The 20,012-nt window shown below is 36.8% G+C and overlaps 1 protein-coding gene and 1 long non-coding RNA gene across 5 annotated transcripts in view; one reads left to right on the plus strand and one right to left on the minus strand.

Annotated features, from left to right (window-relative positions):
- LOC137863093 (uncharacterized) overlaps positions 1 to 20,012 on the minus strand; it is a 508,128-nt gene that overhangs the window by 331,283 nt on the left and 156,833 nt on the right. The window lies entirely within an intron of this gene.
- Positions 1 to 20,012, plus strand: part of RORA (RAR related orphan receptor A) — a 409,489-nt gene that overhangs the window by 284,541 nt on the left and 104,936 nt on the right. For all 4 annotated transcript variants that reach the window (XM_068695954.1, XM_068695953.1, XM_068695952.1 and 1 more), the window contains one exon: positions 11,323 to 11,352. In XM_068695954.1, coding sequence (XP_068552055.1) covers positions 11,323 to 11,352 — 30 coding nt within the window. The remainder of the gene's footprint in view (positions 1 to 11,322; positions 11,353 to 20,012) is intronic.

Below are 20,012 nucleotides of genomic sequence, written 5' to 3' on the forward strand. Positions count from 1 at the left end.
GGGTCTCAGCACTGAAGGAGTCTGAAGTGTTGAAGTGCTACTTGTGCTATATTCAAGTCTCAAATTTTGCATAAACTTCTAGCACAAATCCTTCCCTCTCTCTATTTTCCCCTCATTCATCGATGCTGATCAAGAAGACATAATAGAATCTTATTTCTTTTCCTCATGAGAGCAAAGCAATGAAAAGTTGAGATTTAACCTCAGTATATTTTGAAAGAAAAAAAGGGAAAAGTTACCATGATGGGAGGCTGCTTGAAAAATTACAATTTTTGCAACAGTCAATCTCAGAAGAATAATGAAAGGCAAATATACATGTACATTACAGCTAGAGTATTCAGTTGGGATAGATAAAGTAATGACTAAGAAATCATTTTTTTCTGGATCAAAAATATAAATGTATAAATACTTAACTGAGCAATTGAGCAAAGAAAACACACTCCTTATTAAAAATACTGATGATTTTTCAATTACATGTTAAATAATCCTATGGCTGTAGTAAGAAATCGATATCCAAAGTTGGCTTCATTTAATGCACAATGGGCCAAACTCATCCAAGGTGTTAAGTAGATGGAAGTCTGCTTTAAGTCCTTGGAGTGAACCAAGGAATTCATTCTGCATAATAAACTTCCTTTGTGGTTTTGAAAGGGCTTGCACAACAGAGAAGTGGGTACCTTATGAATCAGTTGTCATTTAAAATGATTTAGAAATACAGAAAGCAACACTATGCTGTACTTAGTGTCTAATATTTATCAAATACCATAGGGTGATTTGACAAACTTACAGGAAAAATATTTTGTGTCTTATATATATATATATGTAAATATAAACAAGATCTTGTCTTAGCACATATGATAATGTCATCTTAGCACGTTGTTACAAGAACTACCTTTAGAATAGAGGCCCAAAGGTCAGTTCTAAAATATAAATCCATAATAGGATGAGATTAGCATATTGTTAAAAATTTGCTTTTGTTGCTTATCTTCTGATATCTCACTCATCTTGATGAAGTCAGAAACCGATTGTGAAAGATGCAGTAAGAAAATACTTTCTTACTGTAGTTTTTGAATTAAAGTTGGTGCTCTAAGCCAGGCAACCCAGTTTACAAATCCAAGACTTGCAATTACATAACTACTTAGTTTCTGTTTCTTTGTCTGTAAATGGCAGATAACATTTGCTTTTTAAGGATATATAAAAGCTAACTTGATGATGTGAAGCATTGCAAAAATGTCAACTCAGTAACACCAAGGAAAACAAAAGAAGTACCCATGGTAGAGCTGTGTTCTTTTTGATGTGGGATAAATCTTCACATTGTTGAGTTTGACTGAATATAATTGTATTTTTCACTAAACACCTCGGATCTTTGCAAACATTGCAATTCTACTTATAGTCAGTCATTCAGTAAAGTGCAATTTTGTAGATTGATTTTATGTTATGTAAGAAATTGGAAAAAAAAAAAGTTATTGTAGCTTGCAAACATATCACCTTGTATGATATTCCTGCTTGTTTTCAAAAGTTAACCTGGAGTTTATTGTGGCTATATTTGGATTGGAGATCTCCCAGAGCAACTTGTATGTCAGAGCAAATGGGGTTGATAAATCACTTGATAGTGTCCTTCCCCCCGCCATTTTTTCTATCTCTGTAGAGAAGCCTCATCTGTGGTGTATCAGGGGGATTGTGCTAGTCAAAATGCCATCTTTCAGCTAAAATATGTAGCAAGTTTTCTACATCCTTTTTCATCCCAATTTTACAGCCTGGCCAGCTCCTTTCACTGCCATCAGAGTGGTGCGTTTGAGTAGTCTATGGATGTATCTCTTCTTTGTCCCAAGTGACTGTCATTACAGAGTTGACAAAGCAGTATTTGTAGTAGGACAACAGGAACTGCTGAAAGGAGGGAGAACACTTTGATATAACAAACTTGCAGGGCATGTTGCAGCACACTTCTGAACCATTTTACATGCCAGCTTTGATTTAAACTGATGTAGGAAAGACGATAGATGCACAGATGTAGAAGCTCCTGAAATCCAAAACCATTATGTCCTTCTGATTTGTTTTTGGACTTTGTTTTTATTTTATAGGAAGAGTTATATATACACAGTCATTTAAAACTATGTATATTCCCATGAAAGAGCAGCTGAGAACACAACCCTGTATGTTTTCCTTCCTTTCACCTGAAGAATCCTTGGGGTTCAGTGTCAGACTGACACACAGAATCAACCTGATGCTGACAAGTCACTTTCATCTTGAGTAATGTGATATTATATGGGGTTTAATGCAAATAATTAAACTTAGATGGAAATTTGGATGATGGAAAGAATGGAATGTTGCATCTAGTGACACTTCTCCAAAAGAAATGCAGAGAAATGGCACATAGTTTATGAGACAGACCTGGACAAAGATACTCCCAGGACGCATATAGACTTCAGAGACCTGTGACTTTTAATTAGCCTAGAACAAGCTACTACAGAAAAGGTGGCAGTGTCAGCTGTATGTACATAGAGCAGCATAGGGTTTCCAATACATGCTTTCATTCTGTAAGATTTAAGAGTATCTGGCATGGCCTATTGGCACTATATCAAATAGGTTCTGTGATACCAAGCAGTGTATGGCACAACGTGCTATGAGCTGCTCAACAAGATAGGGTTTTGTGATGAGAAAATACTTTTTTTTGTATTACTGAATGCTGGAGGCCTGAATCTGAAATGATTCATTTCATAGATGAGCATGCTACATGTAAGAGTAGGCAGCCCATTGCAGCACCAATATTCACTGGATGTAGGTTCAGAAAACATACTAGATCAGTAACTCATGAATTAAGGAACTGAATTCCTCTTCTTGTTGTTGTTGCATTTCTAAATGCATACAGATTCCAGAAGAATCTGTTGCTCTCATATTTACGGATTTTATAGTCATACTGTGTTCATGGACAACTCATAAACAATTTCTTTTTCTGGTCACAAAAATACTGAGAGGATTTCAATGATAGTCTCCTGCTCTCCAGGAGACAATTTTCTGTACTCAGCATTAGCACAGAAGACAAATGGATGTATTCTTTATAATATTTTATTGCAAGGTATTATAGGATAAAATAAGAGAAGTAATCTAAAATTGTATCTTAAAATGCATTCTAAATAAAAGTCCAGTATTTTCCTTCCTTGATATAACAATATCCATCAGATCATTTTAAATCATAAAGATATATTTAAAATATTTGTTAATATATTTAAATATTCTTTAATAGATTCCTAGCATACAGAATATAAGTAATGACTGCAGCTACACGTTTGATAGTTGTTTGGTTTTGTTTCATATTCTGTTTTGTTTTACCAATGTGAAAGCATTAGCAGCCTGTATGCAGATGTTCGCATCATAGTTAGAGCTACCTGAAGGCACAGGACGGGGGCCCTGAGGCTTATTTTACCTCTTGTCTTGAAGAACTGCCTTGAGGTGAGAATTGGTCTAGTCGGGACTGGTGCAGCTTGCAGTTTTATCACACGGTTGCTGTCTCAGCCAGTACTGCAGCTCCTGGACCTCTGTGTGGTAGTTTCCGTTTTGTTCTGAGGATGGTTGAATGTCCGTGTACCTGGAGAAATGAGTGAAAGCTGTTGGCCTGAATTAACATATGGCAAGTAGCTACCACCCTCCCACGCATCCCCGTGCGCATGTGCCAAACTTGCTGCTTCTACGAATGTGCTGTTCAACTCGTGCTGATGTTCAGCCAGTAGGAAGTTTGCAGAAATGATGCTCACCGTGTAACAGTTTATACCAGCTGAGATATTTTCTTTGTCTAAGATCACATGAAGCAGAAAGTAAGCAGAGCAGTAGTCTGTGAAGCAAATGCTAGGAAGGGCCAGCCGTAAGGACTGATTCCCCTCAGGAAACTACATATATTCCAGAGCTTCTTGCCTGCATATCTGGTGCAAGTTAAAAAATGGTTCCTATTAGTGTGCTGATAGGACAGATCCTTCAGATAGAGGAGATTGTTCTTTGAATGTCAGTGGGAGAAAAAAAAAAAACAGCTTACAGCAGTGGTGTCTGCCATGCTTCTGGCAGTATTCGGCTGTTGTTGTTAAACTGCATAAAACGATGACTTACAGTAAGGCTCATGGTTTTAAGTAAATATACGACATTAGAAACGCCTGTGACAGTTTTTAGGAAGTGCTGGTTTTCTTCACAATTTGTAGTTTACTTCCAGAGCTGTAGTAGTTTGCTAGGATTTTTGAAACTTCGTACATTCAACTGGATTCCATCACTGTGATTGTGTTGCTCTGCAAGACTATTTTTAAATTCTTAGTTTGTGATCTGTTCAGTCAATTGTAGAGTAAGTAGTCATTTAAACAAAGCTCATTCAAAATTTTCTTATAAGGACTCCTGCTGGAAATACTCTTCTATATACAGTTCCGAACTGTCTTTGACTTTTAATATGTGAAATACGGTGCAAATGTGGAATGGATACTTAGCCTGTGCTGCAGCTGTACATGTATGTAACGCGCTGATGTTAGTCACAGAAGAACATAATGGTTACTTAGTGAAGTTTCATCTCCTTGCTCCTAATCTTATCCACTGTTTGTGAGGACAAAAGAAACAGAATTCAGAGGGATCTTCAGTAAGGCTGTAAGAAAAAAAAATGTGGTTAAAGATCATTTTCTTTACAGCCAAAAGTCTCGTTCATCATTTTCTCACATTTATTCACTATTCCATCACACGTCAGGAAAAAAGAAAAAGTGCTTTGTGCCATCAGATGATCCATCTCCTAGTTGTGCAATGGTGCCAACTGTTTGTGTGTGAGGGATTCAGGCATAACAAGGTGACTCTTCATCAAGCATCAAACAAGTATTAAGCTCAGGTTTCCATACAGGTAGGAACAGATTACTTATTGAAAGTTTTTTTTTGAGTGAGTTTGATGTGTCCAGTTGTCCAGGATGAGGGTATGGGGGAAATGGTTTGCTTAGTATTTATCATAAATGAGAAGTTAGTATCTCACTTTTGGGCTAACATTAACTGGATCTATATTGTTATCTTGGCTTTAAACACAGAAACTTTTATCTTTCATTTTTTTCATGAAAAATTCTTGTTTTGTTTGGAGTAATTTTCGCGCTAGAGGTTTGAAGTCAGTTTGGGGACTGCTTTCTAGTTTGGGAAAATCTAGAAGGAACAGGGAATTCTTTTAACTGAGAATTGTACAGATTACAAATAATAATTCTCCTGATAGCGATATTTTGTCTCCTGTGAATACTTTGTAACTTTGAAAGAATTATAGTTACTTGTAATTTATTTTCACAGATGCATATTAAGGGTCATTTGTCAGGGGAGGCTGTCACATACTGAAAAATGAAGTCATAAAATGCTTAGACGATGCAGGAAGTCAGTCTCAGAATCAGGAAGCCAGTCTCAGCTGCAAGGGCTAAGAAGGTCATCTGTCTGTAAAATAAGGATAATACATTTTAAAAGGGGGGGAGGGGAGGAAGAAAACTTGGGTTTTAATCTCTTTTCCTCAAATATCCTGTATCCATATTTGAGCAGAAAGGAATAATAATAATAATAATAATAATGTAGCTAACTCTGAAATAACCATATGATTCTAGAAGTAGGACTAGAAAAACTCAAAAACAAAATTCTGAAAAATAGGACTTAGGTATAAGAAACAGCTGTGAATCTTAGGAAAACAAGTGTGTTGTTTTTTTTTTTTTCTGACTGAAACATTTAGGTCAGTGTTGTTTTCTAGGACCTTGGTGTATTATCGTGGACTTTATAACAGATGCATGATCTAGGACTGACTGAAAAACTTGTTCAGATGGTGAACTCTTTCCCAATCAGTAAAAGCTGTGAATAAGCCTGGGAAAAATTGGATTATTTTATATATATATATATACACACACACACACACACACATGTATATATATATTACAGTTATCATACTCAAAGTGCTTATAAAAAAAAAAAAAAAAAACTTTTTTTTTTTGTAGTTAAAGGAAGTTTCATTGTTCTTATAGTCCTAGTGCGTAGGTACTATACTTCTATAGTATCTTGTGTCCTTGATCCTTGCTACCCTAACGCATAATTTGTTTCTCTTTTGAGTGAACTATAAACATTAGTGTGTTAATTTCAAAAATTAACAATTTTTGAAACAAAGTGCTAAAATTACTTGGAGCGCTTTCAGTAATATGTGCTGATCATCATTAATGGCTCTTTTGTCCTAGACAAGGACACTGTTTTGCAACATTTTTTGCAACATTTTCTTTGGTTAAATCCACCTGAGTTGTATTTTCTATACTTTTATGCACATTATTTTTTACCTTGGTCACTATAAACAGTGCCTATATAGGCCACAAAGCTTCTTCAAACCAGAGATCCATACAGACTTAAAATAAACCCTTTTTAAACTTTCTAAAAGAATGAACTCCTGTCTGAATACGCTTAGATCTATTATTCTGCTTTGGTAGGTTCTCTGCAAGTGCCCAAGTGTTACATATAATCTTCCACCTTAATTGCTAGCTTTGTGTAGTGACAAAGTAAAAAAGAAGTGGAGTGACAGGATGGAACGCAGTGGGATCCAAGCTTGTAATACATTTTCTTTCTGATTTTACACAGTATGTTAGGCAGGAGGCATAGAGTTTAAAATTTTAATCTTTTATTCCAAAGATTTACAATTTGTCACAAAACTGCTAAGTTCCAGAATATACTAGAGCCACAGTGCTGGCTATGGGGGAGGTTAGAAGTAAGTAAATCATTTATACGCACACACAACAAGCATTATATATGTAGACAATCTTACAACCATATACTGTCATCAGATTAATGAGAATCACTTATGGCAAAAAAAAAAAAAAAAGCAAACTCTACAAAAGGAAGGAAACACAGTGGTGTTTAACATATGTCCTGAAGATTAGTTACTAGGTTTGCCAGCGACACATGTCTTTATCCATATAAATTTCTGGGGAACAGTTTTCCTGGAGGTTTAAGAAAATTGCTCTCAAGAATATCCTCCTTTGATATTTTGCAGAGTAATGTATTCTGCCAGACAGGGGACTTTTTCCTTATCATTCTGTACATCAAAGTATGTTTTCCTCTTGAAATACAGAAAGTTGACAACTGTACAACAGCAGCAGGGATCTAGGTTCAGAGTAAGCAGCGTTTCGTTATGCCTCTCTATTTGGATGGGAAACTGTGAGAAATAGCTTATGATGTATAAAATATCTGAGTCTCCTTTTGTACTTGAAGACATTGTTATCTCTATTTGAAGTTGGCTAGTGAAGGTCAGTCAGGCTAACCGCTTGCAAAAGAATATCCTGTCTCTGTTGGTAGATACTCTTTTCAAAGTTCATTGCATACGGAAAGCTCTTTTTGTAAATATCACCCATCATGGCAAATTAAATGCAGTAGGCGGGAGGGGGAAAGGCAATGTGGTATGAATTCTTTTCATTTAAAACAATTGATTGTTATTGCAAAGAGCACTGCATAGCAACAATGAAAAGTATATCTAAGAAGTTAATTTGTTTAAGATTTGGTGTTGATCAGGAATGTCAAATTGCATTGCTGAAGTGATAATTTCTGTGATAACTGTAATACTGAAACTTTCACTCACTGATAACCACGGCAGTGATATATTGTGGTATTTTCATGACATTTCCTGCTTTACTTTGAAGTCTAGTTGGTTAAGTCAGGAAGTCTTGCTGCACTGAAGTTAGGGTTGTTTCTTGCCCTGTTTTATTTTATTTTTTTTATTTAATTTTATTTTTTATTTGTTATAGAATCAAAAGCTGGCAGTTTAGGATAGTGCTAATAATGGCAAGTGATCACATATTACTCAATTATGTCACTTTTTGAAATGATGCCATATATAGGAGGATAAACTTTAAAAAATGGGATTTTACATTAAATCACATGAAAGGAATCAGCAGGTCATTTGCACTCCACTCCACAAAAATAAATACATCTTTGTCTTTCAGCTTTGTATTAGGTTTTGGTTTTATTATATAATGTCCACTCAAATCTACGTAAATCTATGGTCCAGTCCCATAAATTTTATGAACAAGAGTAATCCGAGTTAATCGTGCCCAGTTCTGTGAAGAAAACTGCTGAGTATGTTGAACTTGCAGAATTAGCTTCTCAAGAGATCCTGTCAATTTCAAAAGAACTGTGGAGTTGTCTGCATAAGACCTGTAGGATACGACTCCCAGGAAAGGCGTACAGACATTTATGTAAGTGGGAGTTAGCACAGACCAGGAGGAAGCCAAAGCTCATGCAACTCCCCTTTCTTACATGAAGTAGCTTTCAGACTGTTTTTTTCACAAAACAGTAATTTCTGGGAGTTGATTATACTTCTCAGATGTTTTGACTGGCAGTCACCAGCCTCCTGCATTAAGGCTAAAACAGATCGCAATGAAGTAGGAGTGCATTGCATATTTGGTATTTAAGGCACTAGCTGTGGTGCATCTAACCCGAGTAACTGTTTGGATATGCCAGTACTTTTTTCCTTACATTTCCCAGTTGCTTATAGTTACTGATGTGACAGAGAAAGCTTATTGGAAATTCATGAATTAGAACTGAAAGTTAGACTAATTTTAACGTAAGTGGAGATTCCTGGTTAATTTAAATCTCATGTTGTTGAACTCACTGGCAACATTTATCCTGGTTCCACCAGATCACAATTAAAAACTTAAAAAATTCGATTCAAAGCAAAATACTTTTTTTTTGTTTGTTTGTTTGCTACGTTTAAAAACATAATTATGATGATGATGTAAAAAGAAAGAAAAAAAAAAACAACCAAACCCCACTTCTGTGTTGTTATAAAAGGTTATCTAAAAATATCTGCGTAAAACAGCTAAAAGTCTTTATCAGATGGTAATCAGTAATTATTGTGGAAACATATGATTGGAAAAACCCACCACTCATTTCATATTAAAAAAAATAAGTCAAAAAATATAAATGCTAATGTTTCCATCACTGTTTCATGTATGGGGGAAAGTAGTCCCTCAGCCGGTGAATACAGCTAAGTCTGTTTTGTGCTGTGGCAAATCCCATTGTGAAGAGGCTGTGAGTAATCAGAAGTGACAGCATAAGCACTTTCTGTTCAAAGAGATTTTACAGAAAGCATTATTTTCTGAGAAAAGTACACATATGGCTCCCATAATGCTGAAAGAGCACTGACGTATCAATTCATTAGCACTGGTGTTGGGAAAGGAAGTTTTGCAAATGGTGTTCAGATTAAAGACCTTTTCCCACTGCATTTCCTATTCAGTGAAACGTCCTTAAAATTGTAGGAGCTGGCCAAGCAAGCTAGGACAGGGGCAGGTACTTCTGCCAAGGAAGTACTGGGAGAGTTCCTCACGATGAATACTGTGGAGAGCTGTGCATGCTCTTCAGCAGTCATGCAAGAAGACAGGGAAAATGCTCTTCCTTGGTAGAAGAACAAGTGTTCTAATGACAGCTGTCATTTCAAATCCAAAGAGTAAGGCGGACCTTGAGAAAAACCTGGGGGGAGGACTGCATATGGCAAAAAGCACACTTTCACTGGCCTTTCTCCGGCTTTGCCTTAGTTACTTCAGGTCTCTGCTTTTTCTCACTCCTGTAGTAACAGTCACCTCCTTGACGCATACAGCTGACCAACTGCTCTGAGCCACCCAGGCATGACTGAATGGGAATGAAAATCTGAGAAATCTGGCTCTTACAAAATCCTGATTTACAGAATGAATTTGCAGCCTGTAGTAGCTACTTCTGTAACTGAATGGCTTTCTTTCTGTTATGCTTGTTTTCCTTTTGTTCTTTTTGTTTACTGTGGCTCTAGGGTTCCTAGAATGAGGAATAGAGAGGTTTGGCTGGGACCTTTCAGATTTAAGTCAATACACATACATAACTGAGACCTAGTAGTCTGATTTTTATAAATTACTTCCCAGTATCTGCCATTTACAAAACTACTCAAAGGAACTAACTGCCTAGAACCTTTTCACAAAGCTTGGAGACTCAGCTTCTATTTGGAGTGGAAAAGAAAGGTTCCAGTGCTCACGCTTGCAGAACTTGGTGATTCAAATCCAAAAGACCGATAGCAATACGGATACAATTAAACCAAAAAAGAATCTCATTACATTTATGTTGACTTGATATCTAAATATCTGGGTTGGCAGTATGGATTTAGATGTATACCAAAATCAGGATTACTCTGAAAACTGTTGGCTTTAAAAGTAAACTCTCTAAATTTGCAGATAAGATATCTACATTCTTCTGACTCCTTCTAACGTGTTGCTGTCTCCCTGAGATGTTGTGCGACAAAGTAAAAGGCCTGAAATAGAAGCCTGCTTTTTCCATAGTGATTTGTTTTTGCAAAAGGGTGGTTAAAGGAGGAGGTCTCTCTCTTTAATAAAAAGAAATCCAAACGATTCCAATTCCAAAATTTCATTACTGGCCTTAATCATAAATGAAATATTTCAAATACTTGTTCTGCTTCCAATAACTTCTTACTCTTCTCATAAAATTCCCCCCAAGGAAAGTGAAGCTTAAATTCTGCAGTCTGAGTACAGCACTAGTTATCTGCTAAAGTGAAGACAACATTGTTTGTATTCAAGCATGAATTCCAATGACATTTAACAGAGTTAATTTTATCTTTATCTGGTATTATGAATTTTGCCTCACTCTGTTCATTTTGTTGCTTTCTTTAAAATGCCTCTCACATTTCACTGGCACTAGACCATCACTGATGATTGCCATCACATGCCCGTCTAGTATAAAAACATCTTTATTACTTCAGAAAGTATACATTTAACAGTTTGGAGATACTTGCATCTAGCTTGGAATTACGGCGAGTCATGCCATATCAATGAGAGAGCTTTTCATTTGGTTTCAATGAGCATAGGCCACAGCTGGCAGTCAAAGAAGTACTAGAACTTAATAACGTAGCAAATAAATTGTACTCTTTGTGTCCGTTCTGTCTGGGTAGGTTCATCTGTGCTACGTCACATGAGTGTGGTAAAATTGTTAACCATGTGAGGTAAGATGGATCTTCCGTAGTGTTGTCAGTATCCTTGGTTTGCATCAGCTTCTGTTTTATAAGAAAGTCAGGTAGATAAACATGCCAACAACAAAATGTAATTGCTGTGTGTTGAAACATTCATTGCGGAGGTGTAAAGAGACAATGCAATATTAAAGCCTGCATGCAAAGAAGGGAGCTGCTGCTTGCTCTGACAAAAAAAAAAAATCATTGCAATTTTCATTCTTCTTTTGTAGTGGCAGCTGTGTGCCTGAAATAAAATAGTTTAACAATGAAATAAATGTCAAAAGAATTTACACAGTGGTCATTTTGCTAACATTGGGATCATTTCTTCCCTACAGGTATTTCTGTAACAAAGAAGACTCATACATGTAAGTAATATCTTTTGATTTGGTTTTCTTTAATGAATGAAATTCATGTTAGGCAGTGCTGTGGCTCTGCTAGGTGTATGTCTTGTCTTGAGAAGGCTCCATTTTAAAAATGCTGGCAGGTTTTCTGTTTTAGATTGGTTCCAGTCCTGGCCTGAAATGTCATCTAAATGACTCTACTCTGCATGTGTGTGTGTGCATGTGCATATGTGTCAAGGCTAAGGGCAGAAAAGGAGAGATATGAAGACAAAAGACAGAATTCCTTGTTTTCTAGTATGTGTACCTTACAGCTAGCTGGTGAGTAATATATCTAGAAAACACAGGTGGTTAGAATGGTTATAATTTTCTATGTATATTGCATTTGAAACAGTATGTTTTTATGTGAAACAATATGTTTCACATAAACATAAACAATTTGTTTCACATAAAAAGAAATTATTTAATTGCAAGTCTTCTGTCCCTATGCGTTAATCTGTAAGATAGATCATTCTGTGCTTGTGCTTAAGGAGTTCTTGATGGAAATAAGATGATTATTGTTTTGCTCTCAACTATATAATCAGTCTTCATAAATGGCAACCTTGGAAATGGATGTGGATGCATGCATTTACTTACATGTACATTTATTCTGAATGCTCTTCAAAGAAAACGTTATTGGGAATCGGATCTCATCTACTCTACAGTGAGTTAAATGCACAATGCCAAGAAAATGTTACAATTTGTAGCTGAAGGAGGTATGTTGAGATTCTTCTGATACTGTGAAGGTTTTGAAATCTGGCAGTGCAGGAATTGTGCTTGCCCAGGATCTCAAATAGCAGTAGGTTGAAGTTGAAGCTACTAGTATTTTGAGGGCTTTCTAACAAAACAGGTGGTAGGGTGCACAAAATTTACAAAGATTTACAATGCATTTTAACAGAGTTATGCATTTTAAATATGTTCACCGCGACTTCATAGGCTTAAAGTGGTCATAAAGTATCTTATGTTAATATTCTTATTTCATTCTTGTTTTTAAAATATTCGTGTATTGAAAAATCTGACTTGATATTGTATGCCACTTGTGAAATCTCCCAACAGAGATTTTAAAAAGTACAGTTGCTTGATATAACAGTTTCAAATGAGAAGTTGATCAGTATGAATTTTGAAGCAAATGTTAAATGTCACCAACCTTTAGAGCATGATAGTCCTCTGATTAGGTGGGCTTGCTCCTTAATGTATTCTTAGGGTCAGCTTCTGTTTGGGTGAATGCATATATGGTTTCCATCAACCTTACTGAGAGCTACAGATAGGTGTCTGAGAGCGGAATGTGACCCTTTTTAGTAAATATTTGAGCTCATGCTGACTGAGATTAACAGTACAGGAGACTGAAGTCCTCTGTATATCCGCAGGCCAGGCATTGTACAGACAGCTTCCTTGCACAGCCTTGCCCATGAGCTCAACCCTGGCCTGGAGCGACCACCCTCTCTAGAGGTGGTAAGTAACTCAGTATTTGTGCTAGCTCAGGCTTGGGCCTCTCTTGTATAGAGGCTAGTGACTGTACACGGTGGTGTGTAACACTCCACCTGGAAATCAGCTGAAACCGCCCCATATGTTTTGTGAATGGCAGTGCCATTGACTGACCAGCTGTAAGAGTCGTGTCTCCAGTTCCAATATTCAGTAATTGTTGTAGGCAAAATTAAGTAGTAACCACAGATCTAAAGAGCACAGGAATGTTGTCAAGCCCTGCCAGCACTGATAATACGCTGTCATCACACCTATCTCAGTGAATGCTGTGCTTGAGGTTCATTATGACATGAAGGTGTATTCATCAGCTCTGTTAGGTGGTTAGCTGCTGTTCACTAGGTTTGGCCTTGAATCTAGTGAAGAAAGAAATTAGGGTCCCAGCATCTTCTGCCATATTCTACATTGTGAGAACTATGTTTATGCTATTCTACGGGAACTGGCTAAGAGTAGTTCCCCAATTTGTTAATCAGTTTTCATGCAACTGCTGAAGCATGAACAAGAAGGTTCCCTTAATAACAGGAAGATAAGCTTGCCCATTAAGAAGGGATTAAAATAGAAGGAGCAATATGCTGTAATTGCCATAATGAAAACGCAGGCTACATTTGCTAGCAAATCTATATGAGGTTTATTCAGCTCTGGTTGAAAGTCTTTTAAAATACATTCCTGTTACGATAAATTCTCATACAAGAGGAATTGATGTAAATTGTGCATGTTTGATATTTTGACAATATGCACAATAAACATTTTTTCCTTATTACTTAGAAAAAACCTACTGAATACAAAAAGTAGATATCAATATTAGGTTTTAGAATAACTTGAAAAAAGTCCAATTTTACATAAAAACCTAAATGCAAAGATTTTGAATTACATCTGAGTTGTTGAGTCATAGAGCTCAACAACTGCAGGTGACAAGCAGAATGTTTTCATGTATCAAGTCTCTGTATCTGGAGTTTACCTATCACTCTGCATTAGCATATACATGTATATAATATACCCAAAACATGGTACGTGGAGTGGGATTTCTACAAATTTCAAAAACATTCCCACGAACACTTTGTGAAATGTATATGTGTTGTCTTTATTACTGTTTAGAAATCTGGGTGAAGTATTCGTATTCCAAGTTTACCATGTACAGCATCTGAGGATGTTGACTGACTATAAAATAGCACTTGTTTGTAACAACCTTTCAACTTAATTACTGAAGTATGATGCTAGAAGTTTGATATATTGTGCACTTAAAGGATTGGATTAATCCTTTTCAGGCTTCATCTGAATAGCCGTCTTTATAGTACGGGTTTTGAAAACAGTGGTGTTGTCGGTCCACTACCTAAGTTCTTCCTGGTTTTATTGTTTGAGATTTTGGGTATATTTTATCCCCTTCTTGGCATTAGTCTTTGACAAATGTGCTCTGTCAGCTGAAGTTGAACTAGGGGGCTGCTGACTACTGAGTGCTTAAGTCATTTCTGGAAGAAATGTGAGTTCAGTATTCCTGCACATGCACTATGGTGTTCAAAAAAAATAGATCTCTCATAATGTAACAAGCTAAATATAACCCAAGAGATTTTTACTCTTCTTGATACAACCAATTTTATCCAAGTATTGTTTCATTTGCTGCTTCCCTACATCCTCTCTGTATCAGAGTCTGAGCATTACAAAACCTGCCATTTTTAAACAGGGAGTGCAATACTGCTGCTTTCAAGCTGCACTAATGAGAATAAATTTTGTCCACCCAAAAATGCAATTTTTCATGCAGTGGATTAAACAGACTGTAGCAGTAAAAATTCTTACCTTCTGTCTATTTGTAGAACTATTATTTCTTGGGCTCACATGCTGATTTGTTAAGTTATCCATCCTGTATAACCTTTAGACCAGTGAAGTCAAATATTAGAGGCAAAACCCTATCCCATCTTCTGTATAAAGGGGGACTTTTGGTGTTGCAGTTCTCTTTTGACTGGTGAAAGATATGACTGACATTTCGATTCTTTTCCTGTTGTTTAATTCGAACTAATACTCATAATACAACTCGTTCCTCTCATGTTTCATGCTCTGAATAAACAAGCAGATAGCTTTAGATAAGTAGCTTTAGCCTTTTCACAAATTCAGACAGGTGTCATTGCATCAGTGATAATAAGGATCTGAAATTCTGGGGGAACCAAACGCTGCAAAGGACCATCAGCCATGACATATGCAGTATTTCACCTCCAGCATCTTAATCTTAAATCTTGCCATATTTCATGCAATGAGTGTGATGACTTCTACCACACCGCTTGTGTCTCAGAACTGTTACACAAATAAATCACTTTCTTTTTCTTCAGACCACTTTTATATTCTAGACACTGACTTTCTTAGAAGAGTTCGACTTGACTACTGTAAGAGTGAGGAGTTGTTTCCTGCTTATGTACCCAGAAGGCTAACACTAATGAATCCTTGATCTTAGGGAACCTTCTTTCTCTCACTATTTGAATTTCAGTGAACCACAGTCAAAGGCTTCAGAGGAGTTTGATTACATAGCTGGAGTTCATATCTGTATGGAGGTCCAGGTACATTGAGTTACTTGCTTACCTGACATTTTTAAGATGGAAAAAAGCACCATATATTTTCACAATTTTCCATCTGTCTTCAGAAGGCCATACAAGTACTCCCACAGACCTCTGGAGGAAGCTCTTAGATTGGTACAATGTTATGCAGCAAAAAAGAATTAAGACCCCTAGCGTAGTCCTGCTGACATACCTGTGAGCAGAGAATGACTGAAGAGGCAGGGACCTGTTTGGGGCTCTCTAGCATGGACTGCATTAACCCAGGTGCTACTTTGAATTAGGGACAGCTCGTTGGGTTTAATTTTTCAGGGAGAGTACACCTACAGATCACCGTCAACATACAGGCAGCCCTTTGAGAGCTAAGTCCAAAACTCAGCAGCCTACTTCACGCACTGAGACTATGGCATTATCATTTGGAAAGAAAAAGCATGTTTCTTTTGGCAGTCCCAGGGATGGATAGCCAAGTACCTCAGTTCCTGTACTTCAACCAGGCCACTTTACAGAAAGAGGACTTTTCAGTGAAATTTAAGATGAAAACCTACCAATCCAGTCTGGTCCTCTTGTGCCTTTATGGGTAAGGATTTACCTCACTGGTAATGGATTTTTTATTATATTTTTTATATTTTTGCCTTTTTTTGACACTGTTCTCTGCTGAATCTCTGTCTCAGAGTCAGACATGAAAGTCCTCTACAAAAAGATGTAACTCATTCTCTGATCAGTTAAGCTGTTGGGAAGTTCAGCTTCATCTCAAACACGTATCCAGAATACCTTTCTTCCTGAGGTAGAATTAGGTCAGGACAGCTGTGCCTTCACAGGACCTGGTCAGGATTGGTGTGAACTTTCACATTGCACAAAGTTACTGTCACCTACTCCCTGAACTACCACAAGTTTTGACACTTCCCTCTTTATTTTGTTTCTCTGCCTGTTAATGCGTGATACTGGCAGAAACCATGCTTTACAATTATACTTTCTAGATTCCATTATGATAAGTACATAAGTAAGAAAGTCACTATTAGTGATCTATGGACTAATTTGTTCATCCTTTATTATCTCTAACTGTAATACAAATGTACTTTGTGTTATAATCAGTGTACTTTGGTATTGTATGATATCCAATGTACTTTGGTATTACATTGAACACTGTGTATTTTATATTTTTATAACCCAGGGTATAACCAGATTTAAAAAACAATAGTTTTACCAAAACCCTCTATAGATAAAGACTCCTTTGTAACATTATGCAAGATATTTGCCCTTTATTTCAGACTCTGGAGATGTTTCCAAAGCTAGCCACTAATTTTAAAGACAAGAACTCCTAATGGAGAATTAAGTAGGGACTGTATGCTTTGAATCTTTTTCACCAAACAAAAGCCATCTGCAAGAAGAAGAGCTGTTTGACAAAGTCTTTGTTGACAAAGACTGCAAGTAGACCAACCCCTTCTGCTATCTGAAATGATATCTGCTCTCTGGTGTGGTATTCCACACCGAGCACGCTGCCTTCATTCCCACATCAAGCTCTGTATTGATTCCTATACTACTTGTAGTAGGCCGTGGTCTAGAGAAATATCTTGAGTCTGCATTTTAATGAGACTGAAATTCAGGCTAAGTGGTCATTTCATGTTTCAAGCTTACAGTGCAGCTGGATTGTAGGTTTGATTAGACAGCATAGGGAGATAAAGTTGGCTTTATGTTAGATAAGCTCAGATGTTGGACTTGGAATAAAATTCAATAGGTGTTTCAATAGGTACATATAGTCCTGATATGGACTCTTTCTAGAGCTTGGAGTGCACCACAACTGTCCCAAAAAAGAGTGCCCTGTTCTTTAGGTGTAGAAGGTGTAGACATGCTCTTAATACTGTTGTGAGCAGAGATCCTTCCCTAAACGATGTCCTTCATATTTCCAAGTGGTTTCTAACAAGCAGTGTTCTTCTCTTAGCACCTGAGAAGGATGATCTGGGACATGAGACAATTTTTCTGCTTTTAAGATGTCCAAATATCCTAGAATTGTTTTTCACCCAAATTCTACAAGCATGTTAAGGTTTGCAGCTTAATTGAACCCAATACCTGAATTTCGGTTTTTCTGTAACTTTTTCCTTGTTGGTATATTACTGTATTTTCCAGTATGGTATATGACCAGTAGTCTCAGTGCTAATGATTTCTTGAGGTATGTTAGTTATTCTGTTTAATTGCATTAAAGGGAAAATAAGTTTGATGTTTTTTCTTGATCTGATTTATAATTACTACATGAGTGGCACAGTCTATTTCCTGTGTTTTGAGTCCCAGCTGAAGTAAGTAGACGACACTTTTCCTCACAAGATAGGAGGCTGCAGAATATTGATGGTTAACAGGATCTGCTGTTAGCACCAATGCCTAAAGAGAACAGGTGAAAACTAAACCCTGTCCCCTGAGGCCAGTAAAATAGCTGTTTGGTCCCCTGTGTGTAACCTCCTAATAACTTTACTGGGCAGCCTTAAGATCCCTTGGGGGCTTCTCTGCAAGAGCACTCCCTCTCTTTGCTCAGATAGCTTATTAAAAATGATTTTATAATGAAGTTGCCTCAAATAGCAGCTACTTTCCTACTTGTCCTTGAAGCACTGTTTGCCCTGCTGAAGAATCCTAAGACAACTATCTAGGGCTTTTCTCTTGTTCAAAACTTTTACTGAACTACTGCTATACTTGATTTTTTTTTCCTGTGAGTCAAAGAAAACCTGTTCAGCATCAGCTAGATACTGTACTTTTAAATCACCTTTGAAGACACCCCTATAAAAAGTTTGTTTTGGGTGCTGTCACCACCAATCAGTAAGTCTTATTCCCTGCCACACAAAATACAATGCCAGTGACTCGTTTCTCATCTGATAGAAAGTGAATGCTGCTTTCTTGTTCTAAATCTGTTTTTGCACTTGGGGTATTTTACAATACAACCAATGTGAAAACAAATAAGAAGTGCTGTTGCTTATGACTTTCTTCTTTAATATGTGGATCACCAGGGCTGAACGAAGTACAGTGTGGCATAGTTTGGCTCTGAACAGTCTGAGTCTAGGTAGCTCTAACTATACATACTGTGGAATATCAGCACACTGAAAGCCTTCTGAGCACATACTTAGGAATAGGTTCCTAAGAGATAATTACCCTTACTAAACAAAGATGGTCATGTTCTCCAAAGACTGATTCAATTTCTGTCATCGTTAAGCAGAGGCTTCCTCTCATTTCATTGATGTGGGACCAGACTTGGTGCAAGACCGGTCCATCTGGTTTGAACTGTTTCTTAAAGTCACCTTAGTCTTTATAAAAAGGTAAGTCTTTGTTTCTGTGAGTGGATTGTCACTAAATACAGCAAGGGAATTGGTTTTTCACAACTATAAAATTAGGGTTAAAATATGATCTTTGGGTCCAGTGTGTTCAAAGATCAAAAGTCAAAGCCTTTTTCCTAAGGTACATGTTTTATTCCTCTGGACAATAGTACTGCTACCTTTCTTCAATACAGTGAGAAGAGTCTGTCCTTAGAGCTCTCTTCTCACAGTCATTTCACTTCATGACATTGTTTCTTAAAACACAGTGCTACATTTTTTGTTGTAGTAAGGCTGAATTCTAATGATTCTAAAGCAAGCTGTCATACGGACGTCTCCAAGGTTGGTATCTGATCCCAAAAAAGCACATTTTATTATCTGAATTTTGAAACCAGTGACTGATTCCATCATTCCTAATAGACTCATTTATTTGACAGTGCATTGCTAGACTTTTGCAGTCACCATTCTGAAACAACTGTTGGAACCTGAAAAGGACTTTTTAATCTACATTGATGTCTAACCTTTTCAGGACTGTAAAAATATTGGAAGCTCTTGCAGCTTTTCTCTGAGAAGATCAATCTGAAATCATTTAAAATTTTAACCCCAGTTATGGACACAGTTTCATGCCGAAAACATATAAGACAGATCAGTTAGTCATTCTAACTCATACTGAATGGCTTGTTCTTAAATTTATCACCAAATGGTAATATTATGTGAAACCACTATTTTAAAAAGTCTTCTAATGTAATGAAGTGTACTTGGTAATGCTCACCTAAAAAGGACAAAAAAACTCAAAGAGCAGTGTGGGTCAGTTTGAGGAACTCAGGTTTGGAGTTGAAAAGTATGAATGGAAAGATATTAGCCTGAGGTTGAATAGAATCCTGATGCAAGTTATGATTAAAAAGAAGAGTGGGTGATTCTTGAATTTTACACTAATTGAGTAAAGGATCAAAAGGTGGTGGCAGATACTTTGGGTCAAGTTTCAGACAAAGTATATAAATGCTGTCCGTATTTGCATTGGTAATTTGCATGAGAGCTGGAAAGATGGTCATCAGCTTACCTAACTGATGATGATGTAGAAAGTGCATATGCAAAATTCTTCGTTCAGCCAGAAGACTAGTTCCAGAAAACGTGGTGCCTGGTGTTATTTTAGTATAGGGTAGTTGTTTAATTTCCTATTGTACTTTAATTTAAAACAGCAGAAGAAATACAGCTGCTTTCATGATACAACGAAGCAACACATAATTTTTCTGTAATGCCATAATGATTTCCATTCAATCAACTGTATATGCAATATGAAAACATAGTTAAAATATGCATGATTTTGCAAATACAGATGTGC

Source organism: Anas acuta, chromosome 12 (assembly GCF_963932015.1).
Source record: "Anas acuta chromosome 12, bAnaAcu1.1, whole genome shotgun sequence".
Taxonomy (NCBI): domain Eukaryota; kingdom Metazoa; phylum Chordata; class Aves; order Anseriformes; family Anatidae; genus Anas; species Anas acuta.